At 40.9% G+C, this 21,858-nt stretch overlaps 1 protein-coding gene across 1 annotated transcript in view; it reads right to left on the reverse strand.

Annotated features, from left to right (window-relative positions):
- MAGI2 (membrane associated guanylate kinase, WW and PDZ domain containing 2) overlaps positions 1-21,858 on the reverse strand; it is a 902,006-nt gene that overhangs the window by 201,634 nt on the left and 678,514 nt on the right. Inside the window, exon 7 of the mRNA XM_058657499.1 lies at positions 14,899-14,956. Within this exon, the coding sequence (XP_058513482.1) occupies positions 14,899-14,956 (58 nt within the window). The remainder of the gene's footprint in view (positions 1-14,898; positions 14,957-21,858) is intronic.

Consider the following 21,858-nt stretch of genomic DNA (forward strand, 5'->3'; position numbering starts at 1 on the left):
GAGATAGTGGAAACCATCCAACCGTGGTGGCCTTGTACCTCTTTTTTTTTTTTTAAGGATCTAATGCCCCATAGACGACTGCCTAATGCATTGATGTGGATTCTCTATGCAAACACAACTAATCCTATTTGGTCTGAAAGAATGAAGAGGAGAGAGGGCTTAGAAGGAGGAAGTCATTCTATCAAACACCGAGCACATTCCTTATACCCACATAATAGTACTGTAATTATCACAGGCTCTGAATCACATAGCAAATAAACAGAAATCCCGGGAGTTGACATATGTGTCTAGAACGGATTTCCTGGCTGCGCATGCTTGTCTTTGCAGTATATGACTTCACACTGGCAAGCACACACCCATATGCATACACTGGCAGCCAGACACATTCATCGTGCTGCCCCCCTTCCAGTCTCTGGAACACCTTGAGAAGAACTCCTGGTGTTTTGCTTACTAAAGAGTTTACATAAAGGAACTGAAAAGTACTTATGGCTTTACAAACTGTGAGAGGATAACAACCCTAGAAAGACCTGGAAGGCATCAACTGTCTTCATGGAAGGCAGAACCAGGTAGGTAATTGAGAACTTGGTCTCCGCAGTCACACCCCAGACTGAGAAAACCCAAGTGCACAGTGCTTTAGAGCTTTACCACCTGTAAAGTCCCAGAAGCAAACTCAGCATCTAAGTTGCTGTGCATATGAAAGAGCTGAAAATACAGAAACCTCTTCAGAACAGTGCCCAGTAGAAGTACTCAAGTTCTGACTGTCTCGAGGCGTGCAGTATCTACTTTCCATATTCTCTTTGTTAGGCACAGCAGTGCAGATGTGGAGGAGAGAACCAAGATCAGTCTGGCCTGTGGTCTACCAAGGGTGAGAGAACAGGAACAAAAAGGAATTACAAAATAGGGCTTAAGTGATACAATGTATGCTGTATATATTAGGTTCAGAGGTGATTGAGAGAGACACTTATAGTTCAGGCAGAGGTTTTTTTTATATTGTTGTTAAATTTTATTTACTTTTATTGGAAAGTCAGATATACAGAGAGGAGGAGACACAGAGAGAAAGATCTTCCACCTGCTGATTCACTCCCCAAGTGGTTGCAATGGCCGCAGCTGAGCCGATCTGAAGCCAGGAGTTGCTTCTGGGTCTCCCACATGGGTGCAGGAAGCGGTCCCAGGCTGTCTCCCACCAGAGAGCTGTGGAAAGAGGTTGACAGACCGCTCTCTGGTGGGAGACAGCCTGGGACCACCTCCACGTGGTATGGTGATCCCATCAGGGAAATGGCTGCCCAGGGTCAACACTGTGTTTCTATACATCTTAGTCATGGGTGATGGAATAAGGCAGCAGCTCTGAGGTTTGCACGGGAGACCAGACCAGTGACCTGTGGTGTGGGGTTCTCCTCCTGGTGGGCTGAATCAAGGGTCGAGTGATTCCTGTAGGGCATCCCAGACATTCCTGAGGCGCTAAGGCTGGGATGATCCGTCAGGGACTCTCTCACTCTGCCCCAGTCCAGCATCCTGCTCTGCCCAACCTAGCAATACAGTGCTTTAAAATGTGAAAGTTTAAAAGTACTGGATTAAAGCTTAATGTATAAAACATAAGTCACTTTAAAACATGAGCTTTGGCTAAATGGAAAAATTAAATCTATTTTACTCGGAACATTTTTTAAAAACAGAATAATTGAATCTTACCTCGTGAAAGATTTGTTCCCTATTCTAACACTTAAGCGATAATTTTCTTTCTATAAAAGCCCATTCATTATGTCCTACTGTACCTTGGGGAGATGTGAGCTTGCTCCATGAATGTGAGAAAGGAGGCAGAGCCAGTCACACCTTAATTTGTCCGGCCATCCTGGCTGAGAGGGTGTGTCCTTGGAGATTATAGTATCAAGTGGAGGTGCAATGGAGACCAACTAGAAACACAGTCACACATTGGTACTGAAATTCACAGCTGGATTCAGCCCCTCTTAAGTCTGAGACGTTTGAGACTCTTAAGTCTCAAAATGTAGCATGGGAGACCAGAAAGAAGCTCCTGGCTCCTGGCTTAGCATGGCTCAGCTTTGGCTATTGTGGCCACTTGGGGAGTGAATCAGCTGTCGGAGACTTTCTCTCTGTCTCTCCTCCTCTCTGTATATCTACTTTTCCAATGAACATAAATAAGTCTTAAAAAAACTGTAGCTCTGCACACAGACCGGCTCCCTAGCCTCCTCCAGCAATACTGCTAAATTACACACACAACATTGATAATACATACATTATAAATAAAAGGGATTCAGCACTAAGTCATTACAGTGTACTAATGACATGGAAAAGTTTGTATTTTTCTTCCAGCAGACACAGAGGTGTGTACCATCAATCATGTGATGAAGTCTTCAGGTGCTCCAGGGCACGCAGGCTCTAAAGACATGATGTATGCATCAGAGATGCCATCTCGGGCTTACAAAACGTCTTTCTTACCTGTTACGGCTGAGTGCAGGAGGAATAATGTCACCAAGGTTATTTCCACCCTGCTTCTATACTGATTGCGTCTACTTGAGTTGTCAACTTAAAGGATATAGTTTAATGGATAATCAGAAGACTACATTATTTCAAGATTATTCTGTATCAGAGAAGACTAGAAGGTCATCTTCCACTAGTGTCTACCACTCCTAAGTGAACAGCCAAAGGCATCTGAGTCTCAGTTATAAACTGATTTACTCATCAGTCTGACCCAATGGTGAATGTGATAATAACCCTTTCTGCAAGAAAGGGGAGGAGAGGGCCTGGTGCTATGGCTAGCGGTTAAAGTCCTTACCTTTTTTTCTTTATGATTTTTTTTATTCTTAATTACATTGCATTATGTGACACAGTCCCATATGCACTGGAATTCCCCCCACCTCTCCCCAAACCCTCCCCCCAAAGTCCTTGCCTTGAACGCACCGGGATCCCATATGGGCGCTGGTTCTAACCCAGACATCTCCACTTCCCATCCAGCTCCCTGCTTGTGGTCTGGGAAAGCAGTCGAGGACGGCCCAAAGCCTTGGGACCCTGAACCTGTGTGGGAGACCTAGAGGAGGTTCCTGGCTCCTGGATTCGGATGGGTGCAGTTCCAGTCCTTGTGGTTAGTTGGGGAGTGAATTATTGGATGGAAGATCTTCCTCTCTGTCTCTCCTCCTTTCTGTATATCTGACTTTGCAATAAAAATAAGTAAGTCTAAAAAAAAAGAAAGAAAGGGCAGGCAAAGGGAAAGGAAGCAAGCAAGTTGGGTGAGCAACTCTTTCAGCTGGCACTGAGGAGTTCTCTAGGTTATTTTTAAAGCATGGAGAGTCCTGGGGGGAAGATAAGATGGGCTAGTTACTGTAAAAGTAGCAAAAAAAAAAAAGATAATATAGGGCAGAAATTGTGCTGAGGTGTATTGCACATGACCACTCAGAGGGAGAAATGGCAGAGTGGTGTGTGGTTCAGGGGAAGTGTCACAACAGGGTTCTAGAAGGATGAATGTATTCTGTCCAAGTGCAGGAGACATTTGAGGAAGAGAGCAGTAGATATACAGGGTTGCAGTAGTGAATCTGCACACACACACGAGGATGACTACGTGTGGGGTAGTGTGGGAGTGAGAGTTGTTGGAGAGGTTGGAAGAGTAGTTCCAAAGTGTGAAACGTGGTGCTGTTTGAAGCCCTCCCTACGTCCACTGTGACTTTAGATTGAGTGTTGTAGCTTGGAAAGTATCTGTTCTTATTCCTTATTTTGCCTTATTCCTGAACTTGGAAGGATTGTAAAATGAACTTGACCGTAGCTACCGGCAGTTTGTAGTGGTCCCTAGGATTTTCAATTATTTCAGCGTCATTGCCCAGCTACCTCTAATGCACAAGGTATGGGTCTTGCCTGGGGGTGTGAGGATGAATAAGAGATGCTCCATGACCACAAAGAATCACATCGCCTAGGGAAATTAACATTTCAGTGGATAGAAAGAGGTGAGTGTGGCGTGACCTGTAATACACTCTAAGCTGAACTGGATGGCTCTTTCTTAAGAAATTATTTATGAGTTGTTAAAATGTGCAGCTGCAATATAGCTTACAATCAACAAGCTCCCGCAAGTGTACAATCATTGATCATGCTGGACACACAGCTGACATGGGAATACTTTGGGGGCTTGACTCCAAGGAGAGTCAGAAAGCTACCAAAGACACACTGAATCGTGCAAAATCATCGACGTGACATCACTGGTGTCTGGAATTATCCAGCAAGGAGGGAATCGGAGATAGAAGGCTAGTGAACGGGGACAGACAAGACAGGACCCAAGACTGTGGCAGATTCTGAAAGTCAACAGGATATAAAGGCAATTCCAATTTCACACAATACCAAAAGCCCCTAGGTTTCTAAGTCCAGAAAGTTTCTCTGCAGAGAAGAGAAAGAGATTTAACAAAAAGTATTATTCTTGACTGCTGGGTCTTTATACCACACAGATCAGGGAAAATCAAATATAGAGCTGTTTCTTTTATACACCGGAATGTGATGCAGGAAGGATTAGGACACAACACAAAACTTTAATAGATATACCTTTGATATGTCTTAGAGGCAAAAGGGTACCTAGAATCTATACAGAATCTCAGTGTCTTTCAATACCTTGCCATTAATAAGAGACCAGGTAGCCTCAGTGTGGGCAGAAGGCTATGTAATTCTGGAAGATAAGAACCCTTACACCCAGAAAAGGTAGGGAGCAAAAAAAAAAAATGTGTTGGAATTGAAGATAAAGGCTCAGTATCACCATGGGCAAAAAGTTGTTGATCAGTTGCTTCACTAAAGTTTTTAATAGATTGCTTTGTCATAGACAAGTGCTGCCGCAGAGTTTTGTAGAATTAATACCCTATGTCTAAAATTACATCATTACTGGGAGATTGAAGCTTCATACAAGCTAGACAAGTTTTACATATCTCTAATAGGAATTATACTTCCAAATAACTTGTTTCTTCCTTTCCAAAGTTATACTCTCACACTGAGCTGTGTCTTTGTTACTCGAAGACGAAAGCTTCGGTGTTGGATATTTCAGAGCATCCCAAGGTGTGCACACTTTTTAAGTTCCTTAGTTCCTGTTCAGATTTAAATTCTGATGCCACAGCGTACTGAAAGAAATGACTGTTTGAAGAATGAATGCCGGCTGTGTAAATAAAGGACGGAATAAAGGAAGGATCGTGAATGTTTTAAGGGATGGAATGTGATGTTCATTTAGCAAGACTATGCACCAAGCGCTCACCTACACAGGTTTCATATTTTTAAATTCCCTTGCTCGTCAGAGAGGGAAAACCATTTTCTGGAGATCTCACAGCTGGAGCAACTGCATGAATCAAGCCCAACTCAATGTAGTGCCCAAATCCAAGAACAATGATTTATGTAGCCCTGACACTAAAAGGAAACACTTCTCTGGTGAAATTCTAATGCATGTGCAAGCATGGGCTATGTAGGGTAATTGGCAGCATTTTTTGATGAGTCAGTCTTCATTTCTTTGATTAGTTTTATTATGAACCTGAAAGGTTTAATACCACTGGGTAAGACAGAATTGTAATATGGCTCATAAGTTTAGTATCTTAAGACAGGGATTGTTTCCACAGAAATAATGCTGGAAACTGTTTCATTAGAAAGGGTGTGTGTGTGTGTGTGTGTGTGTGTGTGTGTGTGTGTGTGCATATATTTTGTATGTTGACCAAAAGGAGAAATGAAAGGCTGGTCATATGGCTCTATGTCAGAGTCCTATTTTGAGTCCTAGCTCTTCTACTTTCGATCCACTCCCCTGCCAGTGCACTTGGGAAAGCAGGGCAAGGTGGCCCAAGAACTTGGGTCATGGCAATACACGTTGGAGGCCTGGGTGGAGTTTCTGACTCTTGGTTTCAGCCTGATCCAAACCTTGTTACTGTGGTCATCTGGGGGAACGAATCAGTGAAGAAAGTATTCTCTCTTTTATTCATCCTACCCTCTGTATTGCTCAGCCTTTCAAAGAAGTTTTTAAAATGAGAAATGAAAGGGGAATCATAGCATGAATGAGAGTATCACTGTCTGAGCTCTGAAAGTTGAGTGTGAGCCATGTATCTGGCATTTACAGTAATGAGCATAAGATGATTCTGTGCTGTTATTTAGGAATAAGATTATAGTTTTGTGTGAAGGAGAATGGTAGAAGCCACAATGATAACACACACACACACACGCTCACACGCCTATCTTGCTTAAAACTTTGAGAGAACTCATTACCACTGAGGTTAGGTAACACATAATAAAAGGAAACATGCCATTTACTCAGCAAGAAATCCAGACCCAAGGGGATGGAACCTTGAATGCTAGCGAAAAACTTGTGACACACCCACATGAAAGTCACCTCTGCGTGGAGGACTTCTCAGCCCATGTAAGCTGATTTACTACCAAACTCCGGGCACTGAGGAGTGGCAGAGGCAAGGGACATGCACCATGTGCTAACCTTCATCTCATGTGTACCTCCTGGGTTTCACCAAAATGAAAGTGGAATTCAAACTGCTTACAGGGGTGGGTGTTGACGCAGTAGGGAAAGAGCTGGGTTGGGATGCCTATACCGCATACTGGAGTCCGAATCTGGCTCCTTGGCTTCCAACCCAGCAGCCTGCTAAAGTGCACCCTGGTGGGCATCAGACAACAGCTTTGGGTTGCTGCTACCTACATGAGAGAAATGGCTTGAGTTTCAGACTCCCGGCTTTTGCCTATCCTAGCCCTGCCTCATGTGGGCATTTGAGAAGCAAACCACAGTTCCTGTCTTTCAAATAAAGTGAAAAATAAATGATTGTTTTAAAATACACATACAATGTGTCTGAAATGTCATTCTTTACCATTTTGGAGAGTAAGCAAGTACTGTTATTTAAACTGCAGTTAAAGATTAGTTCCTTGAATTCCCCTCCGGTGTTTCGGAACTGCAGCTGTCTCATTTGTCAATATCCCACTCACTTCCTAAAACTGTTTCTGGGAAGCACATAAGACAAAATATGTGCCAGTGTTTAAAGATGACACATTACATAAAATTAAGTTGATTTGCATGTTTTTAGAATATGCATAGATTGAGAGTCAAACGTATTTAAATGTGGACACTATAAGTTCTCTCAATCCATATCCAAGACTGCAACTCAGCTTCCATCCCTACAAGATAGCTAGATGACCTGGCTTATTGGTAAACTAGAAGGAATAATATCGCAAGCATCATGATGTGACTAAATCACTTGTGCAGAAGCCTACCACATCAAGTACTTAATAATGGAGCTATTACTATTTTTTCCTCCAAATTGACTAATCGTGACACACAGATTTTACGTATGGGGCCAAGGTTCCAAATGAAATTACTGAGCAATGTTGCATACAAAGGAAAGACAACTTTTGGGGTCATCTCGTCCTTCTGAAAATGTATTTAAATTTTTGGTGCCTACTAAACGTGGAGGAAGTAAAGTAGACAAGAGAGGAAGCATATCTTATCAACCTCTGAGTTTTTGTGCTTACTGGAAATTTGAACTAAAATCTTGGCATTATGACAAACTTCACAAGTGGTACTTAATACATTTACCAAAGTCAGACATCTAATGATTAATTTCTTCAAGACTAATGTATGTGAAACTATCTTTATTGGTTTATAGTAGCAAATAGACTTTCTTTTGCTTTTCATAGCTCCAGTTAACCTTCTTAGCAAACATAAGCGGATTTTTTTTCCTCTTAACAATTCTACAATTTATCTTACTTAGCCAGATCAAATTTAAATGTGAAATTAATGATAAAAATTTTGGAGTTTCATCCATTTTTGTTATATAATTAGCTAAGTCTTTTGTAATACAATTTTATCTACTTAAAAATGAAATCATGTGCATAATACTTGTAATAAGTAATACTTAGTGATGTCACTTTTTATTTCTAAAACAATGGAAACCAATTTTTCCCTTCCAACTTCCACAGTGGCCGACGTTATGGTTCCTGCCCTGACTTTTTGTTTGTAAAGTCATCTTTTACCTTTCGCAATTTTCATGATAATTTTAATATCAGTGTCATGTTTGCATTTCAAGTACATTCCTATTTTTCGCCAGAGTTTGGTTTAAAAAATCTATTACAGTACTCCACCCTTTTTTCAGAAGATGTCTTTGTGAAAATTATTAAACTATAACAAGAGAAAGGTAAGATATGTCCCTTTGTCTAGCCAAAGAGTAGCAATACTTAAAATTTTTGAAGTATTCTTTGACAGGCAGCCATAATAAAGAAATAATGAAGGTCAATATAGGAAAATGGCCAGAATCATCTTTGTTAATACGGGGGCAGTGGCTGCTCCTTGAATTAGAAGACACCTTTACAATCCCTTAACACAAACCACTCATTTAACAGATAAAAGCCATGGGGTTAACTGTAACTTTGGACTAGTCAGTAAATTCAAAATCAGGAGCTATATAAAAGGACCAGCTATTACTAACATCATAGTTCATGACATACAACAGGAATTTGGGAAAAGCAGTTGCATATTAATAAAGGCACACAATACAGGTGTCATGTGAGGGTGAGATTTTACCCAGTAGGAGTGACCATCCTCATTAGTTTTATTCAGTTACAGGTGCCCAAAGAAAGACATCATTCTACTGCTTCCTCGGCTCGACTACCTCCCATCATACCTTAGACACTGAGGGTCTTTCTCCAAGCTCCCTGCAATGCCTGTGTGTACACATACATATGTATGTAAAGTATGTAAAGAAACAGACTGTTAGCATGAGAATCATGCGCAATAAGCACAGCATGGCTAATCCAGAGAGGAGAATCAACAAGCTACATGAAGTCTTTCCCAAATAAGAGGCTAAGGAGATTGGTCAATGACAGACGCTGGTAGCATGCTTTGGATTGCCTGGTGAGCAGCTCCCTTGGGACAGAGTTTCCATCCAGCAGCAAGAGAGACAGGGGACTAGGTCCTGTTGTCACAGAAGTGCCACTTGCCATCCTTCGAACTATAGTCCTCCAAGTTCGCACAACTGAGATTTGATTTTTGCTTTAGGAATTTACTTTCCTATTCCTGGAAGAATCCCACACCTGTTTTATGACAGGATTCCTCAAATCAAACAAAGTCCCTTGTCCAATCTCCCTTCTCACCACTACCATCTAATCTACATTCCAATTCTCCAGCGCTTTCTGAAGTGTAGTACAGTGTGGGTAAGCCCAGTACAGAGTGGTAACAGGAATCAGCAGAGATGCCAGTGTGTTTCAGAGGGCACTAGATGGCTTAGGGTTCTCTCCTAGTTTAGGATATGTGGTGACTGGTTTGTTCCAGGTTGAAAGGAGTGAGCCACAACCTGTGACACTGGCCTGGGCCAGCGGAAAGGAGGCAAAAGATAAATTAATCACTACTTCTTTTATTTCACTTCTTTTCTGAGCTGGTTGCAATTTGGCTCAAAAGAGGGTACCCTGGACTACCAGCTGTGTCCCTGCGATGACCAGTAGCTCACTAAAAGCTCACGGTAGTAAAATCACTGTGGTCGATGCACCCGATGCCATGAGTTTTTCAAAAGAGGGCAAGGAATTGGGTGATTCCCAATCCTGATCCAAGCTCTGCCCTCTTTGAAATGTTCAGTAAGACTCTGCCCAAGAAACCCCGGACCCCACGATACTTTCAGTTCAGGGGTGGCCCTGGGTCTGCTGAGTCAGCTGTCTCTTGAGCATGCCCGCATGATTGTTGATCAAGTACTTGTGCTTTGCCTGCAAGTGAGTCTTACTTCCTGGCTGTTTTTGTTTTTAATCTATGCTTCAGCCACTTTTCTTGCATCAGAGACCAGAACCTGGACCCAGACACCCCATGACACTGGGTGCTACATGCCCCCAGCACTTCTTCCAGCTTCTTAGCCACAGGAACTGGGAGATTTGTTTTTCCCCTTGTAAATGCTCTCAGTGTCATCTGCAGTGGTGGCCATGAAATCACATGAAATGTTAAGACAGGGCCCTAGCTAGTGTTCTTCCTTCTGTCACTACCATTGATTCCTAGCCATTTAAGAAGACACATTATACTAGATAATTATGACACCACAACTTCCCTGTGAATTACCTGAACCCTCAACCTCCTTGGGAGCCACAGAAATACCACAGTCATGGTCCTTGATCCATGAGTTCCAGGGTACCATGTAAAATGAAAACCAGCTCTAGAGAAACACCATCTTATTCAGTGTAGCACATTTGAGCCATGAGTTTCCCTCCATATTGTTAATTATGAAAGTTCTGGAAGGGCAAATCATACTCAACGTTGAGATCTAATACATTTTATGGGGATGCCGGGATTCAAAAAAAGATAACATTTATTGACCTTATACTACATATGGGTGACATGCCGACTCTAGAATAAGGTGGCCTCAGTTCAAATTCTGGTTGTACCATTTACTATTTGTGAGAAATATTTGCCTCTCCATTTCCTTATCTGTAAAACTGGGCAACTAATACTGACCTCATAGGGTTTGGGGAAGATTGAGTCAGCTGGTATTCAAAAAGCATTTAGGTGATACTTGGCGTAGAATGAGTGAGACTTCTCCTCCCTCTGTTCCTGTCTTCCTCCTCATCTGCTTCCTTCCACTCCGGAAATGGCTTACCCAAGACCTCTCAGAGCTGGGAAGTGGCACACCGAGACCATGAAGGAAAAAGCGCTGGTTATCTCCAAACACTGTTAACAATACTGACAGCTCACCTCAGTATTCTCACCAGTACTGCCCCAGCTCAGTCTTTTGATACAAACATTTTCAGATTGCAGAAGACAGTTTTTTTTTTTTTTTTTGTCAAACAGCTATTTGAGAAGCACCCAGAGTTTTCTAGGTTTTAAAGTTCAAAGAAAAAAAATCAAAACTGTTCGAAAAGCTATCTTCCAGCGTAGGGAAAAAAATTTCTCTTAAAAAGGGCATTGTGGGCCCGGCGGCATGGCCTAGCACCTAAAGTCCTCACCTTGAAAGCCCCGGAATCCCATACGGCGCCGGTTCTAATCCTGGCAGCTCCACTTCCCATCCAGCTCCCTGCTTGTGGCCTGGGAAAGCAGTTGAGGACGGCCCAATGCATTGGGACCCTGCACCCACGTGGGAGACCCGGAAGAGGTTCCAGGTTCCCGGCTTCGGATTGGCGCACATCGGCCCGTTGTGGCTCACTTGGGGAGTGAATCATCGGACAGAAGATCTTCCTCTCTGTCTCTCCTCCTCTGTGTATATCTAACTTTGTAATAAAATGAATAAATCTTAAAAAAAAAAAGAAAAAAGAGGATTGTTCTTCTAGGCTGATTCTCATTGGGAAAGCTTTTACATGTGTTATGCTGACTTTTCAAAACAAATTATAAGACCAGAAAGTTTTTTTTTCCCTTAAAAATTTAGAGGGCCTGGCGTGAAAGCATAGTGGTTAAAGTCCTTGCCTTGAACACACCGGGATCCCAGAGAAATATCTTTTTTTTTTTTTAAAGATTTATTTATTTTATTACAAAGTCAGATACACACAGAGGAGAGACAGAGAGGAAGATCTTCCATCCATCCATTCGGATTGGCCGGTGCGCGCCAATCCGAAGCCAGGAACCAGGGTGGGTGCAGGGTCCCAATGCATTGGGCTGTCCTCGACTGCTTTCCCAGGCCACAAGCAGGGAGCTGGATGGGAAGTGGAGCTGCCGGGGTTAGAACCGGCGCCCATAAGGGATTCTGGGGTGTTCAAGGCGAGGACTTTAGGTGCTAGGCCACGCTGCCGGGCCCGAGAGAAGCATCTTAATGTAGTTCATTCTTATATTTAAGATAGCTACACTGGTAAAATTCAAACAACTTAACGCTAGTTTATTTTGTTTGCTAGTATCACTAACTGTAAGAAATTAAGTGAGTTTATTTTCCAACAAAGATGCTGAAAGTGATGAAAAACATCTATGTTTATATACACTCTTACAGAGATTCATCAACAAGACTTCACTCCTGAACAGTGGGACCATAACAGTATGAAGGAGATGAGATGAGTTACACAATGGGACTAAAATATGAGACAATCACAATTAAAACCTTGATAGGTTGATTTTGTTTTGATGGAAGATATAATTCATTTCATATGATCATTCTGTCACATGGGGTAAACTGAACTGTTTTTAATTATGTCAGTGGATTTCCCAAAAAGATTTTTTTCTTTTTTTTTTCAACTTTATTTGGCCGATGGTGGATTCCAATGTTGGGGTGCAGGTGCCTGGAGGAGTGTCAGTGTTAGACTCAGCTCAGGCTACCTTGGCTGGATTCCGGTTCTGCAATGTGGAGGTTGCAAAAAAGAATGTTTCTAAGAAATATCGGGTTAATAGTCATTGTATTGGAGTTCATATTATCATATTATCATATTATCAGTTATTTGTAGTGATTTTCTGCTTAGTCTGATATGCTCCCCCGTGTGATCATTGATACTGTTACACCTTATGGAAATCTGGAATGTGGGTACAGTCATGCTAAATTGCAATCTGGCTGCAAATGGGAGGGAGTTCGCCCATTGCGACCCACTGTGACCTGATGATACAGGACTTTACAATCACCTGCAGTCTAAATGACAGCATTACAAGAGACGGTCTACGTTCTGAATGATTTTCTGACTAGGCTCTACTGAATGGAAAACGGAATAGAGAAATATACAATTTAAGCAAAAAAAAAAAAGATAGCTATATAGACCGTAAGGAACGTTTTAAGGGTCCAGCTACAATCCCTCTACTTCTGCAATTCACTGTCGGGGGTGTACCAGGATCAGACCTTTGCTTTCTGATGTGTGTGTGTGTCTCATCTCTCTGACAGATGCTTACAGCAGAAAGGGAAGGGTGGAGTTAAACAGTTTTTCACATCAGCTTGCAAGGAACTGGCTACTTGAAAGAGCAATCGGAGGAATCTGACCAGGGCAGACCACACTTTGGCAGCTGGCATCTGTGCATCAGGATTTCTCAGGATGCAGCTCCTCCCATCAAGGTGAGTGTGGCTTGGGAGTGCTTTCCAGCTACGAAGGCAGAGTTGAGTAGCTGTGACAGCAGCCATATGGCACCCCCCCAAAAAAAATTTGCCGTCCGGATTTTGATGGTTCCTAAGCAGTGATTCCATAAGGAAATGCATTCAAACAGACATCTGATGTTCTCATGTCTGTTCTTTCTCCTTATGTGGTCTATCGTGGATGTTAGGGGTCACAGGCTTAGGCACGGTACAGCTGGACATTGTGAATTCAGAGACACTAGCACTACCACACTTGGTCAGTGTGAAACACACTTAGGAACTGCAGATAGAGTGTTGTTGCAGTGGATGGCTATTCTCACTGACTCACACATTAGAGGAACTCAGATGGTTTGTAACTATTACTAATGATTTCCATTTATATCTGTATTTGCAGCCACCTCCATTATGTATACCCAGCTTTCTCTGTAATATCATGTATCCCTGGGATACACAACAGTGAATATGATGCTAGAAGACGGCATGCCAGCAAAAGGGGCAAACGAGCTGACTTCATCTTGATGGTGAAGTTGGTTATAAGTCATTGTGGTGCAGGTGAAAACTGTGGGTCAACTAATTGCAAAGCTGTGCTACAAAAGAGATGCTGAAAGGCAGGGAACACACAGGTCTCACTTATCTGAACAGCTCCCGTATAAAGAAGGACTTGACCCCTAGAGAAACCTCAGGGGCCGGAGAACTGAAAGTTCTGCCACTACTTACTGCCAGGCATGCCAATCTCACACATGATAGCAACAATTCAAGGCCTAACTGCTTCCTTCCCATCCAGTTCCCTGATCACGCTCCTGGGAAGACAGCAGAAAATGGACCACAGGCTGAGGACCCTGCCATCCATATGGAAGAACATGGCTGGCGTTTTGGTTCCTACCTTTGGTCTGGCACACATCTGATTGTTGCCATTACTTGGAGGAGTGAACCAGCAGAAGGAACCTTTCATTCCTTCTCTTGTTTCACTGCCTTTCAAATAAATAAAATAAATGTTTCTTTAAAAAAAACAGCAGTGATGGGATAATATTAGAAAAAATGATTTGGAAATAAAGCCACCAGTCTTGAACTGTTCGCCCCCTCGTCATTGTTAAACAGAATATGGTCACAGAAAACACAGGTAAATCTTTCTTACAATGCTAAAGGCTCATTCTACATCTTCTTTATTTCTTGGGTAATGTGTTTTCCATAAGGGAGATGCAGGTTTTTATTAATCTAAATAACTCCAGAAAGAGTAAGCAACATAGATTAAAAAAAGACTTTAAAACTCCCTGCCAGATGGCAGAAATCAGAAAAAATAAATCACACACTGAATTTTAAGAAATTATATTTCTTGATTTTTTCCTAAGAAAAGTATGGTGTATTTGATCTCACATAGATTATTTATTCTGAATTAAAGAATGTGTAGAAGGAATAACTGGTACTGTGCTAAGATCTACTAATGTAAAACAATTTACAGCAGGTAACACAAAATTGACATCTACCCAAAGAATACTGTAAGAATGAAACAGCATCCTAAAAGAAAGAAAAATACCAATTTTTAAATTTATCTTTTTTCCTCCAACTGGAGAGTATGGTGGATCCATTTAGTTGCCCTAACAGTCTAGCTTAATGGAACACTTCTGCACAACCAGTCAGGTCCCAACATTTTGATTGCAAAATGAGAGGCATTAACTTTGATATCTTTAATTATCACTCATTTAGAGGACCGTGTGCAGTACACTTTTCCAACTCATGTTGCAGAGTCATCAGTCAAGGGAAAAGGATGACAAATTAGTCAGCTGGAGAGGCAAGACGTCACTAGCCAGAGCTGCTAGAATCTTTGTGGGTACTTCAAAGCAAGACGAAAGGACAATGAATGGGCTGTTAGCCACACATGCTCAAGAACTGAAATACTAACACCATCTCACACCATTAATGACAAGTGAAGATCAAGTAAGAGACTTACTCCACGTAGTAAGTGCCATATATAGGATCATCGATTTTTTCCCAGCCATATGGAAGCTCTGAAAAATTAAAAAAAAAAAGTTATTGCTTTCAGTCAATAAACGGCAGATATCACAACCTCTAATAAAAAAAAGTAATATAATCTAATTACTCATGGATTGAAGAAATGGTCGACCAAAGTGAAATAAAGCTTTTGGAGTCAACACCAAATTTCAGACCATCTAGTGGGAACCACAAGAAGCAGGGATGTGAAACTTGGCAGTTAAGGCGCGAGCTGCCTTCTCTGCAGGGACACGTCATCACATCTTCATGGCCCCACGCAACGCAGATGGCACATCGTTTTCCTGAAAGAGCGTAGGACTCTCCTATTTGTTTGGATCGTTAGCAGAGCGGTTCAGGATAATGATCGTATTCGCAGTCTTTTCCAATGACTGAAGCAAAGACATCCTAAATTCTCAATTGGTATCCCACTATTTAAGATGGTCGGCTTGCTGTTCACACCGCATGGGTCAGAATCTGAATGCTGCCAATTTACTCTCGAGCATATTTTCTTTTTTCAATAAACTGTGACATTTTAAACGTACTTTCCTCTCCTCGACACTGTGGCTTATATTTCTGATTCTCCATGGTTAATTTTAATACACATACATTTCAAATAGCTACAATATTTAAATGCTACTGTTGACTTGAAAACCAGCCTTTGTTTCAAAATACCATTTTCCACACTTACTGAATCTTTATCATTAATATCTACAGACAGGAAAGATGCTATATTTTGCTTGATAGTTACTAATTTTCCATTTAGAAATTGAAATGTAAAGTAATATATTTGGATGCCCTTAATTGAATATTTAGGTGAAATTTGGAAATTTTATTAATACGGTATCAATCTGACCCGTAGTTATATCAAACAATTTGGAAGTGGCTGCGATTTCTTCTATCCAGAGATAAACACTGTTGATATTTTGAAGCGTATCTTTCAAATAGTTTCCTAAGTATAAATAGGCAAATTAGTTTTTTTAAAGAAACTACATAATGAGGTGAGCATTATTTTTCCGAGTTGCTATTTTCACTGTACATCACGGCCATCTCTCCTTGTGAATAAATGCTAACTGGCTCACCAGGAATTGGTGGGATGTGAGCCTGTCTAATTCTGCCAGCCTTTATTATTTGAATGTTTGGAATTTTCCCGTTTTTATCTGTATATGTCGTCTAAACTTTTTTCTTTATTTTCCTATTGCTTTAGCAATGATAAATTTATAGCGTGGGATTTTCGCTTGTCCTAAAGCCCTTTGTGGCTTTTAATACATATTGTCAGATTTTCGCCATTCACAGTGTTTTAGAATCTATTTTATACTCTCACAGAAAAGGGATGCGTGATTTTGTTCCTCTAACACATCAAATGAAAGACAGATTCATAATGGCTTATCAAAAAATTAGGCTGTATGCATTTTGGAATTTAGAATTCTTCCAATTTCAAAAAGCTAACACGAGGTAAATATCTCTACTTCATAGCATATCACTCCATAACACTCTAAAAAAATTTTTTGAAAGAAATCGAATACATGGGCATTTCTGCAGCTAAATACATGTGACTCACATGAAGACAGATACCCTAGTAAATCAATGACACCGAATTTTTGAAGCTGTTGAGAAATCTTTCTCTCAGAATGGTAGTGAGCAAATATCCACTGGGTGCTGACAATAATTCTAGTACTGATGGATTCCCAGGCACCAATTCATCCCATCACTGCAGTAACACAGACTTCCAAGCCTCTCTGGTCCCAGAAATTTAACAAGTTAGATGTCCATTGATGAACTCTGTTTAACACAGCATAAATCCTACTAAGTTTAGATTCAAGAGAAGGACCGTCCTTTGTTTTTCACTGAATGCGTCAAGCTCCAGGAGAACTTGGCTATTGAGAAAAACTTCATTTGACCAACTTAGGTTGAGTGCCTTTTACAAGAAAGGTAAGGGACTCTTCAGAAGATAGCAAATAATTTCTTGGATGTTATAATTAATATGGTGCAGAAATCTTCTTATAACTAGTTTTGTATCATCTCATGAATCAGGTAACACATGAAATAATCATATTTAAATACATAGGGTTAACATGACAAACAGAGTCCTACTTCTTCCTTTTTTTTTTTTTTTAGAATTTGTTCTCGGTTCTTTATTGTTGATTCTGTACACTTCTACTTTTTTGTAGAAATTGTGTTTTTTTTTTCTTTTTTTGAGTCCTACTTCTTAACGCTTAAGCAATATGGAGGCATTTGCCGGTCACATATTTTAGTTTATGAAGTTCTTCCTCACATATTCTTTACTTTTTTTGTTTGCTGTTTTTTGAGCAAAGCACTTGTTCTAGGGCCCGGCGGCGTGGCCTAGCGGCTAAAGTCCTCGCCTTGAAAGCCCCGGGATCCCATATGGGCGCCGGTTCTAATCCCGGCGGCTCCACTTCCCATCCAGCTCCCTGCTTGTGGCCTGGGAAAGCAGTTGAGGACGGCCCAATGCATTGGGACACTGCACCCGCATGGGAGACCTGGAAGAGGTTCCAGGTTCCCGGCTTCGGATCGGCGTGCACCGGCCGTTGCGGCTCACTTGGGGAGTGAAACATCGGACGGAAGATCTTCCTCTCTGTCTCTCCTCCTCTCTGTATATCTGACTTTGTAATAAAATAAATAAATCTTTAAAAAAAAAAAAAAAAAAAAAAAAAAAAAAAAAAAAAAAAAAAAGCACTTGTTCTAAGCAGTATGTGTCAGAATGCAAAGGTCACTGATTTTCTGTCTTTGCCAGCTTTGCAACGAGAGATATCCTGGGACCAATTTAATTTGTCATTTCTTCTTTGCAGTCATGAAGTCCTCATTAGAACTTCTTGCTTTTCATAAGATACATTTTGCTTATTTGTTACATATTTCCATAGTAAAGTTTTTCTTGTATACATGTCTCTCTCTCTCTCTCTCTCTCTCTCTCTCTCTCTTTTAAAGATTTCTTTATTTTTGTTGGAAAGGCACATTTTGAGAGAAGGAGAGACAGAGGCTAACAAACAAGAAGAATTTTCAATATTATTCTATTTGTCCAATCAGGCAAGAATGTACCTTGAAGCTCTTGGGTCCTTGCTTACTTAGAATACAGTATTCAACAATACCTGACAAATCTGTGGATGATGCAGACCACCGTGATGAAAGAATAACATATACTGTGTAGCAGCGAAAAACAAACGCTTGAGACCAGCAAGGTTAAGCCCGCATTCAGAACGGTATTAATTGAGATTTTCTGCAGGCCACAGAACCACAGAGAAAAATCAATGCTGAGATATTCCTACCCTGCAAAGTCTATTTAAATGCCTGGGTTAATTTGCAGTCAGCCATCTCAACCTTGCAAAGATCTAAAACAGATCAAAACGATTAAATGGGAATGCAGTTCCGCCCAGATCAGTCACCATGCTTTCCCTCCCCTCTCCCCCGTCTCTCTCTCTCGGTCTGTATGTGTCCTACTTAATACATGTTAATTACCTTAAATATTAGCTTATTTCTATTCATTGGTATATAATGAATTTATTAATAACATACATTACTTAATTATCCTTCCAAAACATTACTGCTACTTTTTTTTTATCTAGTTCAGTCAATTTTCGTTACAGAAAACAGAAATTTCTTGATTCTGTTTCACAGAAAGCAATTTTCAGGCTACAAATGGAAAATTGGTAGAAATGGAAGGTACTGTTTCTCAGGGAAATGGACCCAAATACTGGATTGCTAGGAGGCACCAACAATGCAATACACCTCAGAAGAATCTTGTCAATCTCTCCATGTGTGTGGTCCTCATCTCTGCTCCTTTATGCTTGTCTCTGCTGCCACTCCTCTCCACTCTGTGTGTCTGCTGACACATCTCTACTTGCTCATCTTGCAGTCATCTTGCAACAGCCATCTCATTCTTGACTGCCAGTCCTTTTTATGTTAAACACTCTTGTCACTATTTTCCTTCGTTGTCTTGGTTCTGGCTGGCCAGTGGTCAATATGATGGCTCTCATAGGTCAAGACTTCACCTGTAGGGCCATCAGTTGTGGCCTTGGGCTATTCCCCTCTGGTAGGTAGGGAATGTATCCAGTTAAAGTGCTATGGACAGGTGGTACCACAAACATGATTGCTATGATTATAGGACAACCAAATTTAAGTAAATAAATCAAACTATTAATTAGATTGTATGAAAGCATGAAAGTCATAGTCCTTAGCCTTTCTAATTATCTAATGGTTTATAAATAATATCTATGATAATAGCTCTAATGACATTGTGACATCATGCACCGGGAAGGACACAACCTTGCCTCTGTAGTGTTGTTGCCTAAAATGAGTTATTTTGGTTCTATCGGAGACAAGTGCTAAGAAACTCATGCAGAGTGACATGCTGTAAAACAACTGGTCAGTGCTCTTCAAAGGCATCCGGGTCACACGTAACAGACAAAAGCGCTTTCACAGAGTGGGAGAGAGACCACGGAGACACGATGATTACTGAATGGATCCTGACCCTGAAAATGACATTAGTGGGACAAATGGCTAGATGTAAAGAGGGTTTTCAGATTATTTAATCATCTAACATCCATGCAAATTTAAATTCCCTGATGCCAACCATTGCACTTGTAAATGATATTCTTTCTATCAATTAGATGACTCCTATACACACATATGCATGTATGATCAGCTGCATGTTACATTCGATGGATTTGGGTAGTACTGAATGTTGGAACAGAAAATAAAATAAGATGTTTGCATGTGATCCTCTCCTTTCGGGTCGTGGGAAATTTTCTCAGCGGCGTTTTCCAGATTAGTGATTTTGGCTTTTGCTATTTTATCATTTATTTTTTTTCTCTGTCGCCCCATCTGTCCGTTCACTGGAGAAAACGAGGAAGCATGGCATTCATGTCCAAGTGTCCCTGCATCTTACCTCTCGGATGACACAGATTTACAGAAGGAGTGCAACCTTGGGAGTCAGGCCTGCTTCGTTGCCTTAGCAGCTGTGTCTCACACCGGCAACGGCCAGCGCCGAGTGTGTCCCTTTGTGGAAGGATTATAAACACAGAGCTCTGTTCTCCTGGGCAGTTTAAAATGTGCTTTAAATTTCAGGAAGGCTGGTCAAGTTAGAAACCACGCAAAGAGATATGATGCTGGGATAGGGGGTTGGAGAGAGGCAGGATAGGAGTCAGAGTGAGGACGGTTTCTCCCAATCCTGTACATTATTTTAATTGGCTTGGCTTTATTTATTGTTTTTAAAGCTTAGGTTCTTCCTAGATCACACTTGAGATGTAACAGTACAGTAGCAGAAAGCTACTCATCCTGTAATAACACCTACTCATTAACATTCAAATGATGGTCAAAGGAACTTAAACCTGGAAATGAACATCTCTAAATAAACAATAGTTGGGTCAGAACAGAAATCTAAACTTCTGTTTTACATGTGTATTATATTACATGTGTATTATATTACATGTGTATTATATTACATGTGTAGCATTCCCCCTGATTACTGTCATTACCGCCTCTTACATATTTAGCACTTTCAATGGCAGTATTCTAAAAAAAGCTGTGATTTCAGCTTATGTTTCTTCTTCGGAGATACTAGGTAGCTTTTATTATGTGATGATAAGACATTACTATTGTTCTTGTAATTTTGAGGAACCCTTCCAGAAGTAACAGCTCGACACGCAGGAATACAAATGATAAAAGCAAGAATTACCATGGCAGAAAACAAAACGAAACAGAACAAAAAAACCCCACTAATAAAATGCTATGTTTAAAGCTTCTTAGAGAGATTTATTAAAAATTGCTAGCTGAGACAGAAAGCTCACACAGATTTTAAATTACTTTAACACACTAAATTTTACTATTTTTAAAAGTTTTTTGCTTATTTGAAAAATTAAAACAAAACAAAAAAACCCTCAGAGAGACAGAAAGTGCCCATTTGCTGGTTCTTTTCAAAAGTGTCTCCAACAGGTGGGACTGGGTCAGGCTGGGGAAAGCATCTGGAAACTCTGTCCAGTTTCTGACTGGAGTAGCAGGGACTCATTCACTCGGGTCGGCATGACTACCCCCTTGGTCTTCAATAGCAGGAAGCTGGAACTGCATACAGAGCAGGACTTGAACCCAGGTACTCTGATACGGGTTGTACTTATCTTAATCGGCATGTTAGTTGATAGAACAAACACTCATCCCTTTCGTGAACTTCAGGTAAAAAATAACAGATAAGATCAATACTGGGAGTTACTTCCTTCATAACTGAGATGTCAGGAAACAATTTTTTAAAGTTTATTTATTTGAAAGAGCTGCACAGAGAGCGATACACACACACACACACACACACACACGATAGAAAGAGAAGGAGAAAGGGAGATAACGAGAGAGAAAGAACCTTTGACATTCTGGTTCTGTTTCGTTGCCTCAGTTGGCCACAAAGGCTGGAGTTAGGCCAGGCTGAAGCCAGGAGCCAGGAGCCCTATCTGGGTCTCTCATGTGGTGGGCACAGGCCAATCTTGGGCCAGCTTCTGTTGTTGCAGGTTTTCCAGTTGCATTTGCAGAGAATGGGTACCTGATACAGCATGCTATTCTCACAGCAATGATTTAACATGCTGTGCCCCAACGTTGGCCCCGAGGAATGATCGTGTTATTTCTACTCAAACTTCACAAATGTGACTACATAAATAGTCTTGTAGAGCCTGTATAATGAATGCTATACATATATATATATATATATATATATATATATATATATATAAAGCTGGGAGAAAAATATATCAAATATTTATAGATATATATCAGAGTACTACTTTCCTTAACAAAGAGCTTTCAATTTTTTCAAACAAAGACTGACTCAATTTTATCTTTCCATACCCTGAACACACAGATGTCTTGATATTGGATCTCACATCCACGAAGCCTGCATTCAGTTCTGCAACAGTGGGCACCAGCT

This window comes from Ochotona princeps, chromosome 32, assembly GCF_030435755.1.
Source record: "Ochotona princeps isolate mOchPri1 chromosome 32, mOchPri1.hap1, whole genome shotgun sequence".
NCBI lineage: Eukaryota > Metazoa > Chordata > Mammalia > Lagomorpha > Ochotonidae > Ochotona > Ochotona princeps.